Here is an 18,817-nt window from a genome sequence, read left to right as displayed (position 1 = left end):
TCTCATGACCCCACTTTCACTTTTTCACACTCTCATTTACTAAGAATATGATGAATGGATCAATCTAGCACACTGCACCTTATGAAGAAAAACCTCAGAAATTCACCAAAATTCAGCCCTCTGCCCAATCACTCTGAAATTGAGGATGGGTGGTAGCCTCCACCCATTAGGCACTATCTACCAGCCCACCCCACTCTTTTGGGGCAGATCCACTTTCTGCCCCCAATCTGCCCCAAAGACACCAAAACATCAAAAATTCCAAAAATATCAGCCCTCTGTCCAATCCCCCTGAAATTGGGGTGGTAGCCTCCACCCATTAGGCACTACCACCCCACCCCACCCTTTTGGGGCAGATCTACTTTCTGCCCCCAATCTGCCCCAAAGACACCAAAACTTCAATAATTCCCAAAAAATCAGCCCTTTGTCCAATCCCCCTGAAATTGGGGTGGTAGCCTCCACCCATTGGGCACTACCACCCCACCCCACTCTTCTGCCCCGGGCCCCACTTTCTGCCCCAATCTGTCCCAAAGACACAAAAACTTCAGTAATTCCCAAAAAATCAGCCCTTTGTCCAATCCCCCTGAAATTGGGGTGGTAGCCTGCACCCATTGGGCACTACCACCCCACCCCACTCTTTTTGCCCAGATCCCATGCTATGCCCCCGAACTGCCCCAAAGTCACTGAAACTTCAAAAATTCCCAAAAAATCGGTCATGAGCCGAATCACCCGAATTTTTCGGCCCCCGAAATTCAGGTGATTCGGCTCGGCCCCAAAAAATATCTGGGGGCATCGGGGGTGATTCGGTTCAACCCCGAATCACCCGAAATTGCTCATTTCGGGCACAGATCGATCTGTGCCCGAAATTTTTTGCACATCCCTACTGGAGACCATAAAGAGCCTTGGAACTCCATACAGTAACTTACTTTGCAGAGCAATAGTCTCCAAGTTACACCATCTGAAATCTACCACAAGCTCCGGCTGAGTAACTGCAGCCGCTTGCGGTGCGATGCGCTTGGCTGCACGCGCTGCCGCTTTTTGCTCCTTCGAGAGCTTCTTTGTTTTCTTGGCCTTGGGGGGCTGAGATATGGGAGCGGGAGAGGTAGCCGCATCCAACTCAGCTCAGCACACCGTGGGTGCCACTGAGTTCTCTGAGAGGGAGGGAGAAGCCTCCCTCTCACAGCGCGATACTTGGGCTTCCATAGCATCCGATATCCACCACGAAAGGACAGAGCAGAATGTGGGCGGAGCGCTGGGACTGCCTGTTCCCTAAGATCCTGACTAGTCCCCAACACACAAAGACAAACAGAAGGGAACAAGCAGAAAAAACAGGAGCGAAGCGAAGAGCACCTGCTTGGAGCAAGACAGGGCAAACGACTGAGGAGGCGAGGGGGTTGTCCCTCCCTTCTGCTAGCAAGATCTTTTCTGATTGGCCCTGTCTCGGAGCAGTAGGTGGTGACAACCCATGATGCTCGGATACAATCCATACGTCTGAGGAGAATGACCATTCAGGTAAGTGCCAACGATTCATTCACACTAGTGGGTAATGTGCTTGTGCTGTAGCCTCATGGATGGAATACTCAAGCTCCAGCCCCACCCCACCATTAAGTTTGGTGGTTGGCTCCTGAATGTTTGGTTCCTAAATGAATGCCTAATGGTATTGAGCAGTCCTTTGACTAACAAGATAAGCAAGACTGGCAAAGTACATTACTGCAGTGGGGATAGATGGGAGGGCTATGTGAATGTACATGGATCACTCAAAGAACAGCAGTTAAGGTAAGCAACCTGTTTATCTTTGTTGTGATCTGCTGTACAATCACACTAGTGGATGACTAGCTTACCCCAAGAGGCAGGGGCAGTAGTGTCACTTCAGCACCCTTTTGTGTACTACCCTCCCACAATTTGCCTCAGCTGCCAAACGTATGTCCAAGGCACAATGCCTAATGAAAGGATAATCTGATGACTAAGTAGCTACGGTACACATTTCTACTGAAATTTGCTTTTGAAGTGGCAACTGCTCTTGTAGGATGAGTTTTTATGGACTATGGGGGTTTACATTAGCCTACAGGAAGCAAGGGGTTAATCAGATCAGCCAATCAATATGATTGCCTCTGTCTAGAAATTGAATTGCCAATATCCTTCCCTTTGTGTGAAATGAACAGTTGAGTGGTCTTTACCTGAAGCTCTTTGTCCTTTCTGGGTAATAAAGAGGAGCTCTCATTCAGAGGTATCAGAGACTTCTCTAGTGCTGTTGATGAGTCCTTGAAGAAGGTGGGCAATATTATATCCTGGTTTATATGAAAGCCCAACACAATCTTAGGTGTGAAATGTGTATCAGGCCTTAACAATATGTGAAGGGGCTAGTATATCCCCCCCCCCCCGCACCGCTTTGAATCAGAATTTGGAGCCATCAGTTACCCACTGTGATGTGTTTAACGAGCTTTTTGAAGATAAAATCTCTCTTATTCGAGCCGACTTAAATGGAGACTCCATCTAATTACTGCGGTGTCTGAATTCGAGGTGTCCAGCAACTCCTCTTATGTGGTTTGACTGGATCGGTTTCAGTTTATAACTCCTGAGGATGTGGACAAGCTGCTTGGAGCCTTTGTCCAACATGGCTTCGGCTGATACACCAGCTGTGTCCATTTCTTGACATGAACGACCTCAAAACAGTGGTACATATGCTGGTAACCTCCAGACTTGACTTCTGCAATGCGCTCTATGTGGGGTTGCTTTTGTACGTAGTCCAGAAACGCCAATTGGTACAGAGTGCGGCAGCCAGGTTGGTCTCTGGGTCATCTTGGAAAGACCATATAACTTCTCTGCTGACACAGCTACACTGGCTGCCAATAGGTTTCCGGGCAAAATACTGGTTATAAGCTATAAAGCCCTAAATGGCTTGGGCCCTGGGTTTTTAAGCGAACATCATCTTCATTATGAGCCTCACTGCACACTGAGGTCGTCTGGAGAGGTTCATCTCCAGTTGCCTCCAGCTCATCTGGTGGCCACACAGGGACAGGCCTTCTCAGTTGCTTTCCTGAGATTGTGGAATGTGCTCCCTACTGAAATACAATTCTCCCCATCTCTGACAATTTTTTAAAAGCCTTTGAAAACCCCTCTTCAACCAAGCTTTTTCAATTTTTAGGTTTTAATCTGTGTTTGACTTTTAAACTGTTTAAATTGTTTTAAAGTTTTCCATCTGTTTAACTTGTTTTATGTTCTTGTTAACCGCCCAGAGACAAAAGTTTGAGTCAGTGTACAAATTTGAAAAATAAATATGCCCTGCCACTAACAGAGAGCTGGTTGGCAGGGACTAGAAACAGGGCCTTTCTGGTTGTGGCCCCTTAGCTCTGGAACACCATCTCCAAAGAGCTTCGCCATGCTCACTCCCCTTAGTGTTTGTTTTTAAAAAAAACAATTAAACACACATCTTTTTAAAGACGCTTTTTAATGTTTTATCTGCTGTTGATATCTAGTCGGGTTTTCAGTTTTTATAGTCCTCAGTTTTTTTGCTTATGAATTTTTTAATTTGAAACTTTTTAAAAAATGTAACTTTAAATGTAGTTTTAGCCTAGTCTTAACTTGTTTAACTTGATTAATCTATTAAACTACTTTCCAGTAGGCTTATGAGATCACCCGGCATTCTGTGTGCATGTCCGTGTGTCCATCTGTGTGTTTGTACCACCCTATCAACTTTGCAACACCTGGACCAATATGAACCAAACTGGGTACAGTTGTAGGGACACTTCAACAGCCAGCATGGTGTAGTGGTTAAGAGTGCTGGACTAGGACTGGGAAGACCCGAGTTCAAATCCCCATTCAGCCATAATACGTGCTGGGTGACTCTGGGCCAGTCACTTCTCTGTCAGCCTAGCCTACTTCACAGGGTTGTTATGAGGAGAAACTTAAGTATGTAGTAGAAAAGCGGGATATAAAAGATTATGTATGTCATCCACCCCAATCCAAGATGGCGGATGCTTAAACTTTGGAGGTGCATGTAGGCTAACTTGTGAACCGACTAACCGATTTGAACCAAATTTGCTACAGCTGTAGGGACACACAGGGATGCCCTAATGGTGTGATGTGTGATGATACCCACTCCAATTCAAAATAGTGGCCACGTGAACTTCTGAGACACAAGCAGGCTAATTTGTGGACTGCCTAACCCATTTGAACCAAATTGGGTACAGTTGCAGTGAGTGACACAGAGCGACACCTCAGTGGCATAGCTGTGGTGATGTCATCCACACCGATTCAAGACGGTGGACACATAAACCTTTGAGGCGCAAGTAGGACAACTTGTGAACCGCTTAACCGATTTGAACCAAAATTGCTACAGCTGTAGAGACACCTCAATGGTGTAGTTTGTGATGTCATCCACCCCGATCCAAGATGGTAAACGTGAACTTTTCAGGTGCAAGTGCACTAACTTGAGGACTGTCTAACCAGTTTGAACCAAATTTGGTACGGTTGTAGTGAGTGACACAGGGACACCTCAGTGGTGTAGTTTGTAATATCATCATCCAACCTGATCGCAGATGGCAGATGCATGAACATTTGAGGTGCAAGAGATCTAACTTGTGAACCTTAGATTTGAACCAAATTTAGTCCAGTTGTAGAGACAGTGAAAGGAAGTAGGCTGATTAGTTCATACTAGAACTTGTTTTACATTGCATCTTTTTTATTAATGCTGTGAGCCACCTTGAGCAGTAGTGCACTGGAAAGGCAGGGTATAAATATTTTAAATAAGTTAGTTGTTCAGATAAAACTGTGTAAATGGTGAGTCTGTTAGTTGGTGAGTCCATTAGTAAGAGCTGTAAGTACACTTACTCTACAAGCTGTGGTAACAGCCACAAGGAATGCAGTTTTAAGTGACAGCAACTTTAATGGTATTGATATCAAGGGTTCAAAAGGACTTTGTCAGTCAAGAGCACCAATGATAAACTCCATTGCTCTACTGGCTTCTTACTTGGTGGATACAAAATGTTTTAAACCTTCTGAAAACCACCTTGCATCTGGATGTGAGAATACAGATTTTGAACCCCATCCCGGATGCCTTGAAGAGATTGCTGACAAATGTACTTTGAGAGAGGTATGAGAGACTTTTCTGTTTAAGTTCAGTTAGGTAAAGAAACACTTGAATGTTAGCCATATGAAGGTGGAACCCATTCTTTTCTGCATATTCTGAAAACAGTGTCCACTTATAGTAATTTTTTCTGACGGATTATTTCCTTTCAGACAGTAAGAGACTGTCTAGTAGTTTCTGTCACAGAGTTAGTTTCAGAACGGATAAGCTGTGATGAAGTATGTTGATCTTGAATCAACATGTCCTGCCTCTGAAGCAGCTGTTGATATTGTTCTTGAGATAAATGGGATTGGAACCAAGCCTAGTGTGGCCACCACGTATGCTAGAATGCATTTGGTGTTTTCCACCATAATCTTGTTCAAAACTCTTCTTAATAGTGGGAAAGGAAGGAATATATAAAATAGGCTGTCCATCCACTACATCCAAAAATGATCTCCCAAGGATCTGCAGCCTAACCTGGCTTTTGTGCAATACTGAGGGCACTTGTGATTTTGTCTGAAGCAAACTGATCTACACTTGGGTGACCTCATTCTTTGAATATCCATGTCAAGTATTTCCAATTGAACTCCCATTTGTGGTTTAGAACATAACTGCTGTTTCTGCTCAATTGATCCACCAATGTATTTTCTGTCCCTTTTTATATGGAAAACTATAGGGAATATTCCCAATAATATGCACCAGTTCCAAATTTGCATGCTCAGGTTGCACAAAGATCTTTACACTGTCCCTCCCTGACAGTTCAGGCAGACTATCACAGTAGTCTTGTCCGTCAAGAGACAGACCACCCTGCCTTGTATCATTGGCAGAAACTATTTTCCTGCTATTGACGAGAAGAATGCCAGTAGCTCCAGAAAACTTGCATGCAGTGTTCTTTGTTGCACACTCCATGGACCTTGAGCCCTCTGCACACTGCAATGTGCTCCCCAACCCATTAACAAACAATGCATCTATTGTTACAGTAACTGTGGGAATGGACAGCTGAAAAGGAATCCCCTGGTTGAGGTTATTTTCCCTTGACCACTACACCATGGACTTTAAAACCTTCTGAGGAATGTCCAGCCACATTAGCTGACTGTTGTAATTTGGTCTGTACACTATAGCTGAAGACCGTACATACATAATCTTGCATACTTGACCATAGATCTGCAAGACATCATTAGACCCAGCAACCTCTGAATTCGTTTCACCCTCTGCCTTGAGAACTTCTTAAAGTTTTGAACCAGCTGCACTATCCCTGCAGCTTTTTTGAGGTAGGTACACAGTTTTGTTGCGAACATCTAATACCCCTCCTATGTATTGTAGCTGCTGCATGGAGTCCAGTTGTGATTTCTTCCAGTTTACTTGGATTCCTAAATCTTGTAGAAGATGAAGTACAAATTGAATCTGAGAGCATAGGCATTCTCTGCATGTGCCTTTGTCAGCAACCCCTTTGTCTGGAGAAACACAACGAATACAATCATGCATTTTGTGAACACCTTTGGTGTAGTATTGAGACCAAAAGGTAGAACTTTATGCCAAATATCCTCCTGTAAAACACAGAAGCTTCCTGCAGCATTCTCAAATGCTGATGTGGAGATAGGCATCTTTTAGGACTTGTGTAGCGAGCCATTCCTCCGCAACCAATAAGGGAAGAATGCCTTACAGGGATATCATTTGAAACTTCTTGGTTGTAATGAAGTTGTTCAGCTGAGCCACCTGAGATCTAATATGGGTCAAACGCCCCATTTATGTGACATTTATGTGATGGATAGCTCGATCACATTCTTCTCCAGTAAAGACTTCATTTCCTCTATCAGAGTAGGAGTTGAGTGGGTGTATTTTATACCCATGAATATGAGATTAACTTGTATATATCAGTGTTACTGTTTTCAACACCCAAGCATCCAATGCTGTTTGACATCTTAGACAACCTATCACAGAATGAAGTCATCAACAGTTCCGTAAGATTAGCCCCCTTTGTGCCAGTTTGGCATCAAAGAGTTTGGCCACCTCCTGCTGCTTTTGGCAGCTCTGTTCTTCTGGTTTCTGACCATACCACTTTCTCTGTTGTCTGAAAGGGCATCTATAATATCTTCAATCTTGCTGCTTATACTGTTGTCTCTGGCAACAAACCATAAAACTTAAATCTTGATGTGAAAGTGGATGTATTCCCCAAGACTGCAGATTTTCCACTGTATTCCTTGATTTCCCCCCCATCTTTTCTAACATATCATGCTTGAGAACTGAAAAGACCATCACCTTCAAAAGGCAAATTCTCTAGCTTCTCCATGTCCAACTACATATTAGATTATCTGAGCCAAGTGTGTCTCCTGAGATATATCACACCTGCCAGGATTTTAGACTCTCATTCTGCAAGGTGTTTTGCTGTGCTCAAATGCTGCCTAGTTATATCTACTGATTTTACATAAGTTTCTTTGAATTTCTCTTGTAAGTCATCTGGATCCTCCAACTGCTCACTGAACTGTTCCCAGATGTTGTGATGGAATTTGGACATTCAAGCCATGTAGTTGGGTGTTGTTTTTATTACAAATGAACTTGTAGCATAACATTTCTTTCCCATACCATCCAGTTTCCTACCCTAACTGTCCATGGGAGAAGAGTTTCCTTCCAGGTCTACTCCCCATTGTGCAATCCACAACCATGGAATTGGGACGATGTTTAAACAGAGAGATTCATTCATCATCTTGCAGACCCTATAAAGATTCTAGATCTGTACAGGCAGCATTGGTAAAGCTAATGATTGTGCTGAAGAAAAAGCCGACACAAAGTCTTACAATGGATCCTTAGCCTCAGTCTTTTACTGCTTGACCTCCAGACCAGGCATCTTAGTCATTTCCAGAACTTGTACATCAATGGAAGAAGTAGATGGGTTTGGGGTTACATTTTAATCAGGCAAAGGACCAGACAGATTCTCAGTTTGTACAGAATCTCCCTCAGTCTTTGCTGCTGAAAACTAACCAATCATATGATCAAAGTCTCTTATATTGTTGTAGAGGGATTCCTTTCCGGTCTCACATAGAATCGGAATACCTTTTATTATAGCCTCTTACAAGACCTGTTGTAACTGCTGTCAGTGTAATAAGCATGCACCTTAACTTGAAACACAATCTTTTTCTAAACTCTAAAGACTATTTACTATATAAATGAGCCATGTATTGGTGGAAATTGTTTTCAATGTTATGTTGAAAATACTTAAATTCTTTTTAAAAAAAAATTCTCCCTCAAGGTCTGAAGAAGGATTGTATTCCGCATCTGAGATGTCATCACCTTTTTGTGTTTGTTCTTTCTTGAAAGGTTTTTGTAAAGAAAGAGCAGGTGCTGAAGTCATTTCTCTCACAAAATTGAGGCAAACACTTGAGTTTGTGCCATTGGAGCAGAATGCTGTGTGTTAGATTGTCGCGGTTGCTGTGAGTGGTTCGAGTAGCTGATGGGAGAGCGGGGGGGGGGGGGGGAGGCAGCTGCCTGGCTATGTGGGCTTCCGTCCTTATTCGGCTTGATCCTCTGTTGCCTGAATTGCTTACTGGACGAAACCTGCTTCCACTCATTTAGTTTCGTCTGCTACAGAAAACAAAGAACAAGCGTGTTTTTAGCTGCCCCTTTCTCTTCTCAATGGGGTGGCCGAGTCGTGGTTTCTTTTCTTTCTCTGACACTTACGGAGGGGAGAAATCAGGACGCTTTTCTTGCCCCAGCCCCTATACCCGGCAGCGTAGTCCTATGCCTGTTTACTTGGAAACCAGTCCCACTGTCTTCAGTGGGGGTTACATCCGCCTGGTAAGGATGGCTGTAGTGGCCTCTCTTCGTCCCGTCTCCCCTCACCAGCCATGATAACATCCCTCACAATACTATGGCAGCATGAACATCCCCGTGAAATGTGCTAATTCGCCCTTCCTGCCTTTGCCTTGTTCCAGTTGGGCCTTCTGAGCTCGACAGACTCTTCTATCGCATTTCTTGATGAAATTTCCTCCTTGATGGACATTCAGGGTCCTCTCCCTTAGGGAGCCCTCATAGTGCTAAACCTAATGAAAGGAACGGTTTTCACTGCCCTACCTTAAGATGTGTGAGCACTGTAAGATATTCAGGGCTGCTCTGGGAAGAGCATCTGCATGCAGAAGATCCCAAGTTCCCTTCCTGACATCTCCAGTTACAGCAGAGAGAGACTCCTGCCTGCAACCTTGGAGAAGCTGCTGCCAGTCTGAAGACAATACTGAGCTAGATGGACCAATGGTTTGATTCTGTATAAGGCAGCTTCCTATGTTAGACCCTGTAGCAGGTACAGCAGACTACACCATTGTGAGGTGCTGCAACGGAGTTGTTGTAATCTACGTCATTGTAGGCAGGAAGGAGAGATGGGGACTCCCAGACCTCATTTGGGTATCTTACCTTACTGGGTTTGTAAGCTTCCAAAGACAGGATTCCTCATAGTCATATGGGAGTCATGAAGAAAAGGAATGATGTTCCTTATAGGTATTCCTTTCCCTGTGTCTGAAACCACAGTTAGATCCCTGGGGAGCACCAGTATCCCATGTGGCTGTGATAATAAACACATTTTGGGCTTAAATAAGGGATCCTTTCCCTCTACCAGCACTCATACCTATAATGTCATCCTGGAGAAACTGGTGGTGTTCTTGCCAGAGACATAGGAGTTTTCAGTATTAAATGGACTAGGGATGTGCACAGAACTGGTTCTGTGCACACCCGGGAGGTGGGGGTGGGGTCACTTACCTCCCCTGCCACACTTCCCTCTTTGGCACTGCTTCAAAAACTGCTGGTGTGAGGTGGCTGTATACCCTTATGCCGCCCCGGTCAGCGTAAAACCATAAGTGGTGGGTGCACATGTGGCACACGAGCCACTTCTGCTTTTACGCTGACTGGGACAGCAAGAGGGTATAGATCCACCTCACACCAGCAGTTTTTGAAGCAGCGCTGGAGGCAGAAGTGCGGCAGGGGAGGTAAGAGCACCCTGCCCATGCCTTAAAGCAACTCCCCGCATTAAAACCAATTCAAACGTGTGGTTTCCGAACTGGTTCGGCGTTCTAGGAATAGAATGCTAAACCGGTTTGTGCACATCCCTAGACAGAGCCTCATTTTCTGAGTCCTCCACATCCAAGCCCTAGCTAATGAAATCTTGAAATGTTGAAGCCATGGCCATAGTAAGCGTAGAAGAAACTGTGCCAAATGCTGACACAGAGATACTGACATTGTCACTCCTGTCAACACTGCCTGATTATCCAAGGACCTTTGGTCTTGATGCTTGCGTTGAGAGAGAGACCTGTTGGTAGCACAGGCAATACAGCCACAATAGCTCCCACCCCTTCCTCAGCTAGTCTGATGGAGGAGAGTGAAGGTGTCTTAGCCCGGTCCCACTGTCAAGGCGGAATGTCTTGACACCTATGATCACCTCACTTGAGATGTTGAAGAAGAGGGCAAGGATTGGCTAGATTCAGAATGTTTCCTCTTTTTCTTCTGCTGTTTTGTTTGAGCATTCGATGACTTCTCCTTGTCAACATCGTGTGGCTGCTTAAAAATGGCTGGGGAGTACCTTTCTGCTAGATCTCAACATTGAGGGGAGATTATTTGCTGCCAACAATGAAGTTGACAGTACTGAAGAGGCTGAATCTTTCGCCATCAACCTCAATGTCAATACACTCAAAGGTGCTAAGGGTGCAGCCACAGCAGCTGCTGATGGGCCCATCACTGACAATGTTGATCTTGGCATTTGGGGTTGCAGGATGAAGAGACTGATCATATAATACAGCTCCCTGTCAGAGTTTCCTGCTCTCTTGTCTGGAAGGAGAATGATAAGCAAAGTTTTCAAACACTCATGTTGTGGTCCTTCCCTAAGCAAATCAAACAGATCATGGCAATCAGTGACAGGAAACTTTGTATCACATGCCAATGTCCATTTAGAAAATGAAGAGTCATAAGCCAGTCTGTTGATCAAGTTTGGAAAACCAATACAATTAGTAATGTATCCTGTCTTACTAGTAAAAAGACAAAGAACCAAGCTGAGCAGAGAGGCGAAGCCTGAAGAGGACAACACAATGGTGGTCAGAAAGGAACCGAGCATTAGGTGCTCCAACTGCCAGACTTAAAGGTCACACTGAGCATGATCGACAGGGTTGGAGTGCCACAAGAAACCTGAATATTCTATCCACAAGGCTGCTGTGCAGGCACATTACCCACTAGTGTGATTGTACAGTGGACCACAATAAAGATCCACGGGGCCAGTCTCCCTTGAAACTAAGAACATGAATCTGCTTCTGCCACAAAGTTACAAAGAAACCTTAGTTACAGGCTATTTTGTCATCTGCAACCTCGCCCCAACCATGGGGGATAAAACTGACATAGCTTACAGGACTGTTGTAAGGATTGCTAAGAATATCAAAGTACTCAGAGTACATGACATACATTATATGCTGCTCACTCATTTCAAAGAGTCACTTTGGTCTCCAGCAACGAAGATGGACACATGCTAAGATGGACACATTCATCTAGCATTCCTGTGCCTGCATAAATTGGACACTTTACACCAATTTTATAGAGAAGGGATGTGTGAAAGCATACATTTCCTTTGCCATCTATGTTTGCTAGGCATGAAAATGGAAGTATCTTATATGTCTCTAGAACTGTGCTGAATTAGATCTGGAGATTGTGCCAAGGGAAGGGATTGAGTTTTGCCACATATGTGATGGGCTTTCATAGACTTCTTTCTTAATGCAATTTCCAGACCTGCTTCTGATGCTGCAATCATGTACAGCATCTTATTATTATGTCCAAATAGGGTTATACACATCCCAAGCTCAGGGGCCGTATTTTTCAATGCAGACTGATCTTCTAAATGGAACTACTCATAATAATTAATAGAGAACACTCATCCTTCACCTCATTAGAAGATAAAGGCTCTTCTTTCTGATCTGTATTTTGTTGTAGCAAATTTGTTTTTGACTCCTTCAAAGCCATCAATGCATCTCGTCTCTGCTTTAGGTAGTCCTCTCGTTCCTTGAGCTCTTGCACTCCAAGTTCTGATAATTTCTGCTAGAATGTAAAAGGCAGATTTACTACAAAGTATCTGAAATACATTTTCTATTAATTAGCCAGCTAGAGTTTCATAAGAGAATTGTAAAAAGCAGCAAGCCTGTTAAACTAAATTTAAATAGCCCCAACATTTAAAAAAATAACCAAAAAAAGACAGAAAAAGGACAAGAATGAGACTCCATTATTATGAGTAGTGATGCTCTCTAAGCTTGATTAGAATTTCAGCAGGAACATCAGAAGCGGTCTTATACAGAGTCAGACCTTTGGTCCATCTAGCTCAGGATTGTCTACACAGACTAGCAGGGGCTTCTCCAAGGTTGCAAGCAGTCCCTCTCAGCCCTATCTTGGAGATGCCAGGGAGGGAACTTGGAACCTTCTGTATGCAAGTATGTAGGTGCTCTTCCCAAAGCAGCCCAATCCCCTAAGAGGAATATCTTACCCCTGCTAACTGGGCAAAGAGGCACCTTTTTAACATGGTGATTCTCTTTATTTAGCAGGGGGAGAGTAACTGGCCCTATCCACCCCCACTGTGACTTGCTGGTGTCTATCTTACATTTCTTTTAGATTTTGAACCCTTTGGGTACAGGGATCCATCTTATTTATTTATTATTTCTCTATGTAAACTGCTTTGGAAATCTTTGTTGAAAAGCAGTATATAAATATCTGTTGTTGTTACAGTGCTCACATGTAGTCTCTCACCAAGCTATTTTCCAAGCAAGTCAGAGAGCAGTTCATTTCCCCGCAAGGCCTCATTCCATACACAGATCCTACTGTATCCCTGCCAAAACTGGGATCCCAATGCCTGCCCCACAAAAGTTCCCAGTGCCCAGGAACTGCTGCTGCTGCTGTAGTGTCTGAGGTGACACAGAGAAAAAGGGAGGCCTCCAGTGAGACCCCTCTACTGCCCAGTTAGAAAGTATTTATTTTTGTGAATCACTAGAGCTTTTGGAGTCAGGTGGTATATATATATATATATATATATATATTTTTTTTTTTTAAAGTGGGATGGGGGCTCACAGGGGATATGCAGGTTGTCTGGCTCAAATATAAGCCAAAGAAGAATCTAGCAAACAAATGCTGCTTATCTTAGTGGACTCAGCATTACAAGCAGGACAATTTTGTATTATGAGCCACGCAATGCATGGGAAACACGAGGAGGGCTAGTCCTTTCAAGCACTTTGCCCACAGAGTGCTACAAGGAAAACACAACACTTTCCACTGTTCCTTCCTAGCCATTGCTGGGGTACTAGGAGACTCTGCTTCCTGGTTCTGTGTGGGGGCAGCGACACCTCCGCACAGGTCCCAAAAGTGGTGCATATTCCGCTTTGGAACCTCTAAAGCACAGGTCTAGTAATTATGAACAGCAAAATCACTAGTTGCATGCAAGCTACAGATTTCTTTTGGAGCAGCAGACTACAAAAGGGTCTCTATGTGCACATCTGCCAAACAGATGTCCAGTACTGTCGCCTTTTACAGCATCAATCACTGCAGTTGTGGGGTGAGGGGAGGGATCCACGATCCTAACATTCCTACACATTCAAACCCAGACAACATTTCAGTGATACCTAACATTCTTGATCCAAGCATTCTTAATTTAGGGACATCTGCACTACTTATGAAACAACATGTCAACTTGTCTGGGATTATATTATTCTGTTGTAAACCACCCAGAGATGTAAGTTTTGGGCGGTATAAAAATGTTTTAATAAATAAATAAAATAAATTAAATTATATTGGAAATGTTGTCAGTGCCATTTTGTACATTATGCAGTGGTGAACCCAGATTTGCCAACATACAGAGTCAACTGGAAATCCCAGCCAATCTCAGCTCCCTGGACAATGTACAGAGTTGATATATGTATACTGCCACATTCACACTTCACAATCTTAGGACTAAAAGAAAATGGTAATGCACTCAAATTTTTGTTGTTTTTACAATCTTCCAAGAAATAGGGTAACCTCTAGAAAAGATTTCATAATAAACTTGTCTCTAATATATGCCAAAGGCGAAATTTATGCCATCTTTCTTCTTCACTCATTGCTGAACCCCTTTTCCCATCCTCTAACATATACAAGCAAGGGACCATATGAACAAGGAGAGCAGAGTGACTTCAGGACTTTATAGTGAATGTTATCCAAGACCTTCAGTAAAGATGCCATGAGCACAGGAATATCTGACTGCTCAAGTGAGATTGCCAGAAGCAACATTCTGACTTAACAATTATAATCCACATGCATAACAATAGCCGCCTACAACTCAGAGCCTGCCCCCTCCCCAATTTAACTCAAGTTCGGTAATTTGCCTTATCCTAAAATTTGACAAATTCAGACCACGTTATCAACAATCAGAAATTCACACAATTTTTCAGATCAGGTTCTCAAATGAGTAGAAGAGCAGGAGCAGCTTCAGAAGGTGAGCAAGCTTTTCTAATCAACAACATTTAGCCTTTCCCCCTTCAAACTAACAGGAGGAGGGGAGATTTTGAGGGGCTGGTTTCTCTTTAAGGGATAAGTCCTTGTCTGTCTGTGTGTGTTTGTTATTTGCCAGGGCTAGCATTTGCCAGGGCTAGCAAACTCCTATGTTCGTTTGTCCCTGCTTGGAGTGAGTGGAGTCAGCCACATTCCTTTGAGACACATCCTGTGTCTCAGTTTGAAGCCTATATAAGAGGTGAAGGCCCGAGAGCATAGCAAAAAGGACATTGGAGTTTTGCAGGAAGTGTGCGGGGGAGCCTGGAACAAGCCCCTGTGATCACAAGGAGTCCAATGGAGAAGATAAGTACAAATCCCTCCCTCATATTCTTGAGAAAGTCTGTTTGGATGGTTAAATGGCTGACCATTACAGCTGAGACCTATCCTTCCAATAAACTATCTCTAAATACTGTAAACAGTCAACAAAAACAGTATGAAGATAGAAAGCCAGCAGGAGAGGAAACACTTTCCAGTGTATTGCACAGAGTGTCGCATGTATGACTATTTGCTCCATGGGCAGAAGTCATGGGTGTGTGCTCAGTGCAAGGAGCTCCTGGATCTCAGGGAACAAGTTCGTTCCCTTGAGACCAAGGTAGCGGATCTGGAGAAGCTCAGAAAGACAGGCATGCGGACGAGATCTTCAGGGACGTGGCAGATGCATCCCACTCCAGTGCTGATAGCTCCTCTGCTGTCAGGAAGAATGAAGGTCTTGGGCAAGGAGGACATCGGTAAGAGGAAGAGGGAAATGCTCCTTTAGAAGGGACCCCTTCCATGGATGATGAGCCGATATCCTCTCACAGGGGATACTCCGCTGGGGGGTGGGGGCCTCCTTGTTGTGGGTGATACGATCATTAGAGGTATAGAGAGATGGCTTTGTGACCCATGTGTTGACTGCATGGTGACTTGCCTGCCTGGTGTGAAGGTTGTGGACATCAGGCAGTGTCTAGATAGGCTCTTAGGCAGTGCTGGGGAGGAGACAGCTGTCATGGTGCACATCGGCACCAACGATGTGGAGAAATGTAGTTGGGAATTCCTGGAAGCCATATTTAGGATGGATGACAATACTTCATTATTTTGAAGTCCAGGACCCCCAAGGTAGCATTCTCAGAAAGGCTACCTGTTCCACGCGCAGGTACAGTGACACAGGCAGAGGTGAGGAGTTTCAATGTGTAGACAAGACACTGGTGCCGGGAAGAGGGGTTTAGATTTGTTAGGCACTGGGATACATTTTGGGGCAAGCAAGGCCTGTACAAAAGGGATGGGCTGCACTTGAACCAAGATGGAACCAGACTGCTGGCACTTAAAATAAAGAAGTTTGCAGGCAGCTTTTAAAATGATGCCAGAGAAATAACCAACAGGATCTAGATAGTATTCGGTTCAGCAAATGCCATCTAATAATAATAACTACTACTACTACTACTCGATGTCTGGATAAAACAAACCAGTCAATAACACCTGTCTGACTGTGTAAACAAGGAATAATAATAGTAATAGTAATAATAAATAATTGGTGGGACCATAAAATTGAAAAATTTGTCGAAAATGAAGATGCAAAAATATTATGGGACTTCCACCTACAAACAGACAAACATCTGCCACACAATACACCAGATATAACTGTAGTCGAGAAGAAAGAAAAACAAGTCAAAATAATCGACATAGCAATATCAGGGGATAGCAGAATAGAAGAAAAAGAAATAGAAAAAATCACGAAATACAAAGATCTACAAATTGAAATTGAAAGGCTGTGGCAGAAAAAGACCCAAATAATCCCAATGGTAATTGGCGCCCTGGGTGCAATTCCAAAAGACCTTGAAGAGCACCTCAACACCATAGGGGTCACAGAAATCACCATAAGCCAATTACAAAAAGCAACTTTACAGGGAACAGCCTATATTCTGCGACGATATCTATAACAATTGACAATAAAATTCAGCCATCCCAGGTCCTTGGGAAGGACCAGAGGCGTAACTAGGGAAAATGGCGCCTAGGGCAAGCACTGAAATTGCACCCCACCCAACATATATCTGACTGACACACATCTCAGGTTAGATATATTTTAATAATATGGAATGTTTCAGTTTTCAAGAAGATTCCTATATGGTTGTCTATTTTATATTACTGGTACAAAGATATTAATTATTTGGTTCCAAAAAATATTACAACCATTCTAAGAAGAAGAATGGATCTATCTGTAGGCTAAGGGAAAGAATTCAAATACTTAACAGTTATAAATGCACAGTTATCTCTTAAGGTGAGCGCAGGCATATTGTAACTGTGCTGTTTGCCAAATACCATATTCTTCAAAAGAGTTGTCCATATTGTCTCACAACAACATGTGCACTAGGAAATGGTTGCCATGGCAATGAGTTCTTTAAAAGCATATTCAAGTATAACCTAGTGGGTGTATAACATTTTAGGGAGACTGTCAATGGGCAAAATCTCTACTTTAATTTTATTTAATTTAAAAATAAATTTGGAACTTGCTTTTGCAACAAACCAAATGGGGGCACAGGCTGCTAAAAAGGACACTTGTGGAATGCATTGTGCTAGCAACACAAGTCCAAATAGAGGCAGTATTCTGTACAGTAGAAGCAAGAATTATGTAACCACTTTTATTGATTTTTAAGAGCCAAAAAGCTTCATCTCCTGGAAAAAACATTGTCTGGCTTCTTGCAGCTAAAACTCTTCAGAGGATCTGCAAAACCATCCTCCTTGTATTCTCCCCCCACCCCGCACCGCAGTTCTGCACCTGCCAAATAGTCTTCGAAAGTCTCTTTTCACTGCTTCTTTCTACCCATTAATCCTTAATACTGTGTACTTTTGACAGCCTTTCTCTCAAAAAGCAAAGGGAGGTATGCTTTGTTTGCCTCCCTGTATTATGGATTTTTTAAAAGGAGAGGGAAAAAATCAAGATGTGAAATAGAATTAGCAGGAACTGCAGGGTTTTTAAGTGATGTGAGTTGAAAAGTCTTTCATTTCTAAATGCAGCTAACTCACTCTTAAGTTCCGAGACTGAACCATCTTTGTTCCAAGGCAGTTAATGCCAGATAATTAATCATCCAGATGTAATGATTCCTTCACTCAAATATGGCCATTTGCTACATCTCCCTACTTATTTGAGTTTTAGGTGGCTACCCATTTTCCCCAATATTCTTGCTCTCTGGAACTGAATGCTCAAGCATTCTTGTGCTAAAAAAAGGACTTTTCGGACAAAATAATCACATTCCCCATAGAACTGCACAACGACACACGACTATAGCAACGGGAACGCCAGACACCACCCTTCACTAATTGTACTGCACACTGCCGAGATTTAAGCATGCAGCGAGGAAAGTTTAAAACAAACAAACAAAAACCCCTAACCTTTAGCCCCCCGAGTTGCCCGAGTTTCCTTTTGCAATCCCACCTCGGAGCCACTTGAGGAGGTGGGATTGCAAAAGGAAACTCAGGCAATGCAAGCCAGGAGGAGAGCGACTTGTGGCTCCTCTTGCATTGCGTGAGTTTCCTTTTGCAATCCCACCTCGGAGCCACTCGAGGAGGCGGGATTGCAAAGGAAACTCGCGCAATGCAAGCCAGGAGAGCGCCATTGTGAAGTCATTGGGGGCGAGGAAGAACGGGGCACCCGGCAGGGAGCGAAATGCTATCTTGGCAGAGCATTTCTATAGGCGCTGCGGCTGCTCCTGCAAAACAGGCACTGCTGAAAACTTTAGGCGCCCGCACCACGGCGCCCAGTGCCGGAGCTGAGCAATGGGGGGGGCCGCCGGGGGAGGGGGAGAGGGAGAGGTCTTTGAAGTTGGCGGACTGCTGCAGTGCAAAAAAAAAAAATCACAAAAATTTTTTTCGGCGGGTGTACTTTTTGGCGCCCCCTAGCAAGTGGCGCCCGGGGCACGTGCCCCCCCCCCACACCCCCTATCGTTACGCCCCTGGGAAGGACTCGATGTCTGGATAAAACAAACCAGTCAATAACACCTGTCTGACTGTGTAAACAAGAAATAATAACAACAACAATAACAACAACAACGATGATGTGTAAACAAGAAATAATAAAAAATAATAATTAATTATTCGATTTCTATACCACCCTTCCAAAAATGGCTCAGGGCGGTTTACACAGAGAAATAACAAACAAATAAGATGGAACCCTGTCCCCAAAGGGCTCACATTCTAAAAATAAACATAAGATAGACCCAAGCTACAGTCACTGGAAGTACTGTGCTGGGGGTGGAT

General features: G+C 43.7%; 1 protein-coding gene across 2 annotated transcripts in view; it reads right to left on the bottom strand.

The window, feature by feature from the left end:
- CFAP36 (cilia and flagella associated protein 36) overlaps positions 1 to 18,817 on the bottom strand; it is a 69,593-nt gene that overhangs the window by 1,211 nt on the left and 49,565 nt on the right. The window contains exon 9 of one of the 2 annotated variants that reach the window (XM_053246362.1): positions 11,966 to 12,115. In XM_053246362.1, the coding sequence (XP_053102337.1) occupies positions 11,966 to 12,115 (150 nt within the window). Of the gene's footprint in view, positions 1 to 11,965; positions 12,119 to 18,817 lie in introns of both variants that reach the window. The other variant, XM_053246352.1, reaches the window with a different exon arrangement.

This window comes from Hemicordylus capensis, chromosome 1 (assembly GCF_027244095.1).
Source record: "Hemicordylus capensis ecotype Gifberg chromosome 1, rHemCap1.1.pri, whole genome shotgun sequence".
NCBI classification, from domain to species: Eukaryota; Metazoa; Chordata; class Lepidosauria; order Squamata; family Cordylidae; genus Hemicordylus; species Hemicordylus capensis.
This window is presented reverse-complemented; position numbering and strand designations above follow the sequence as displayed.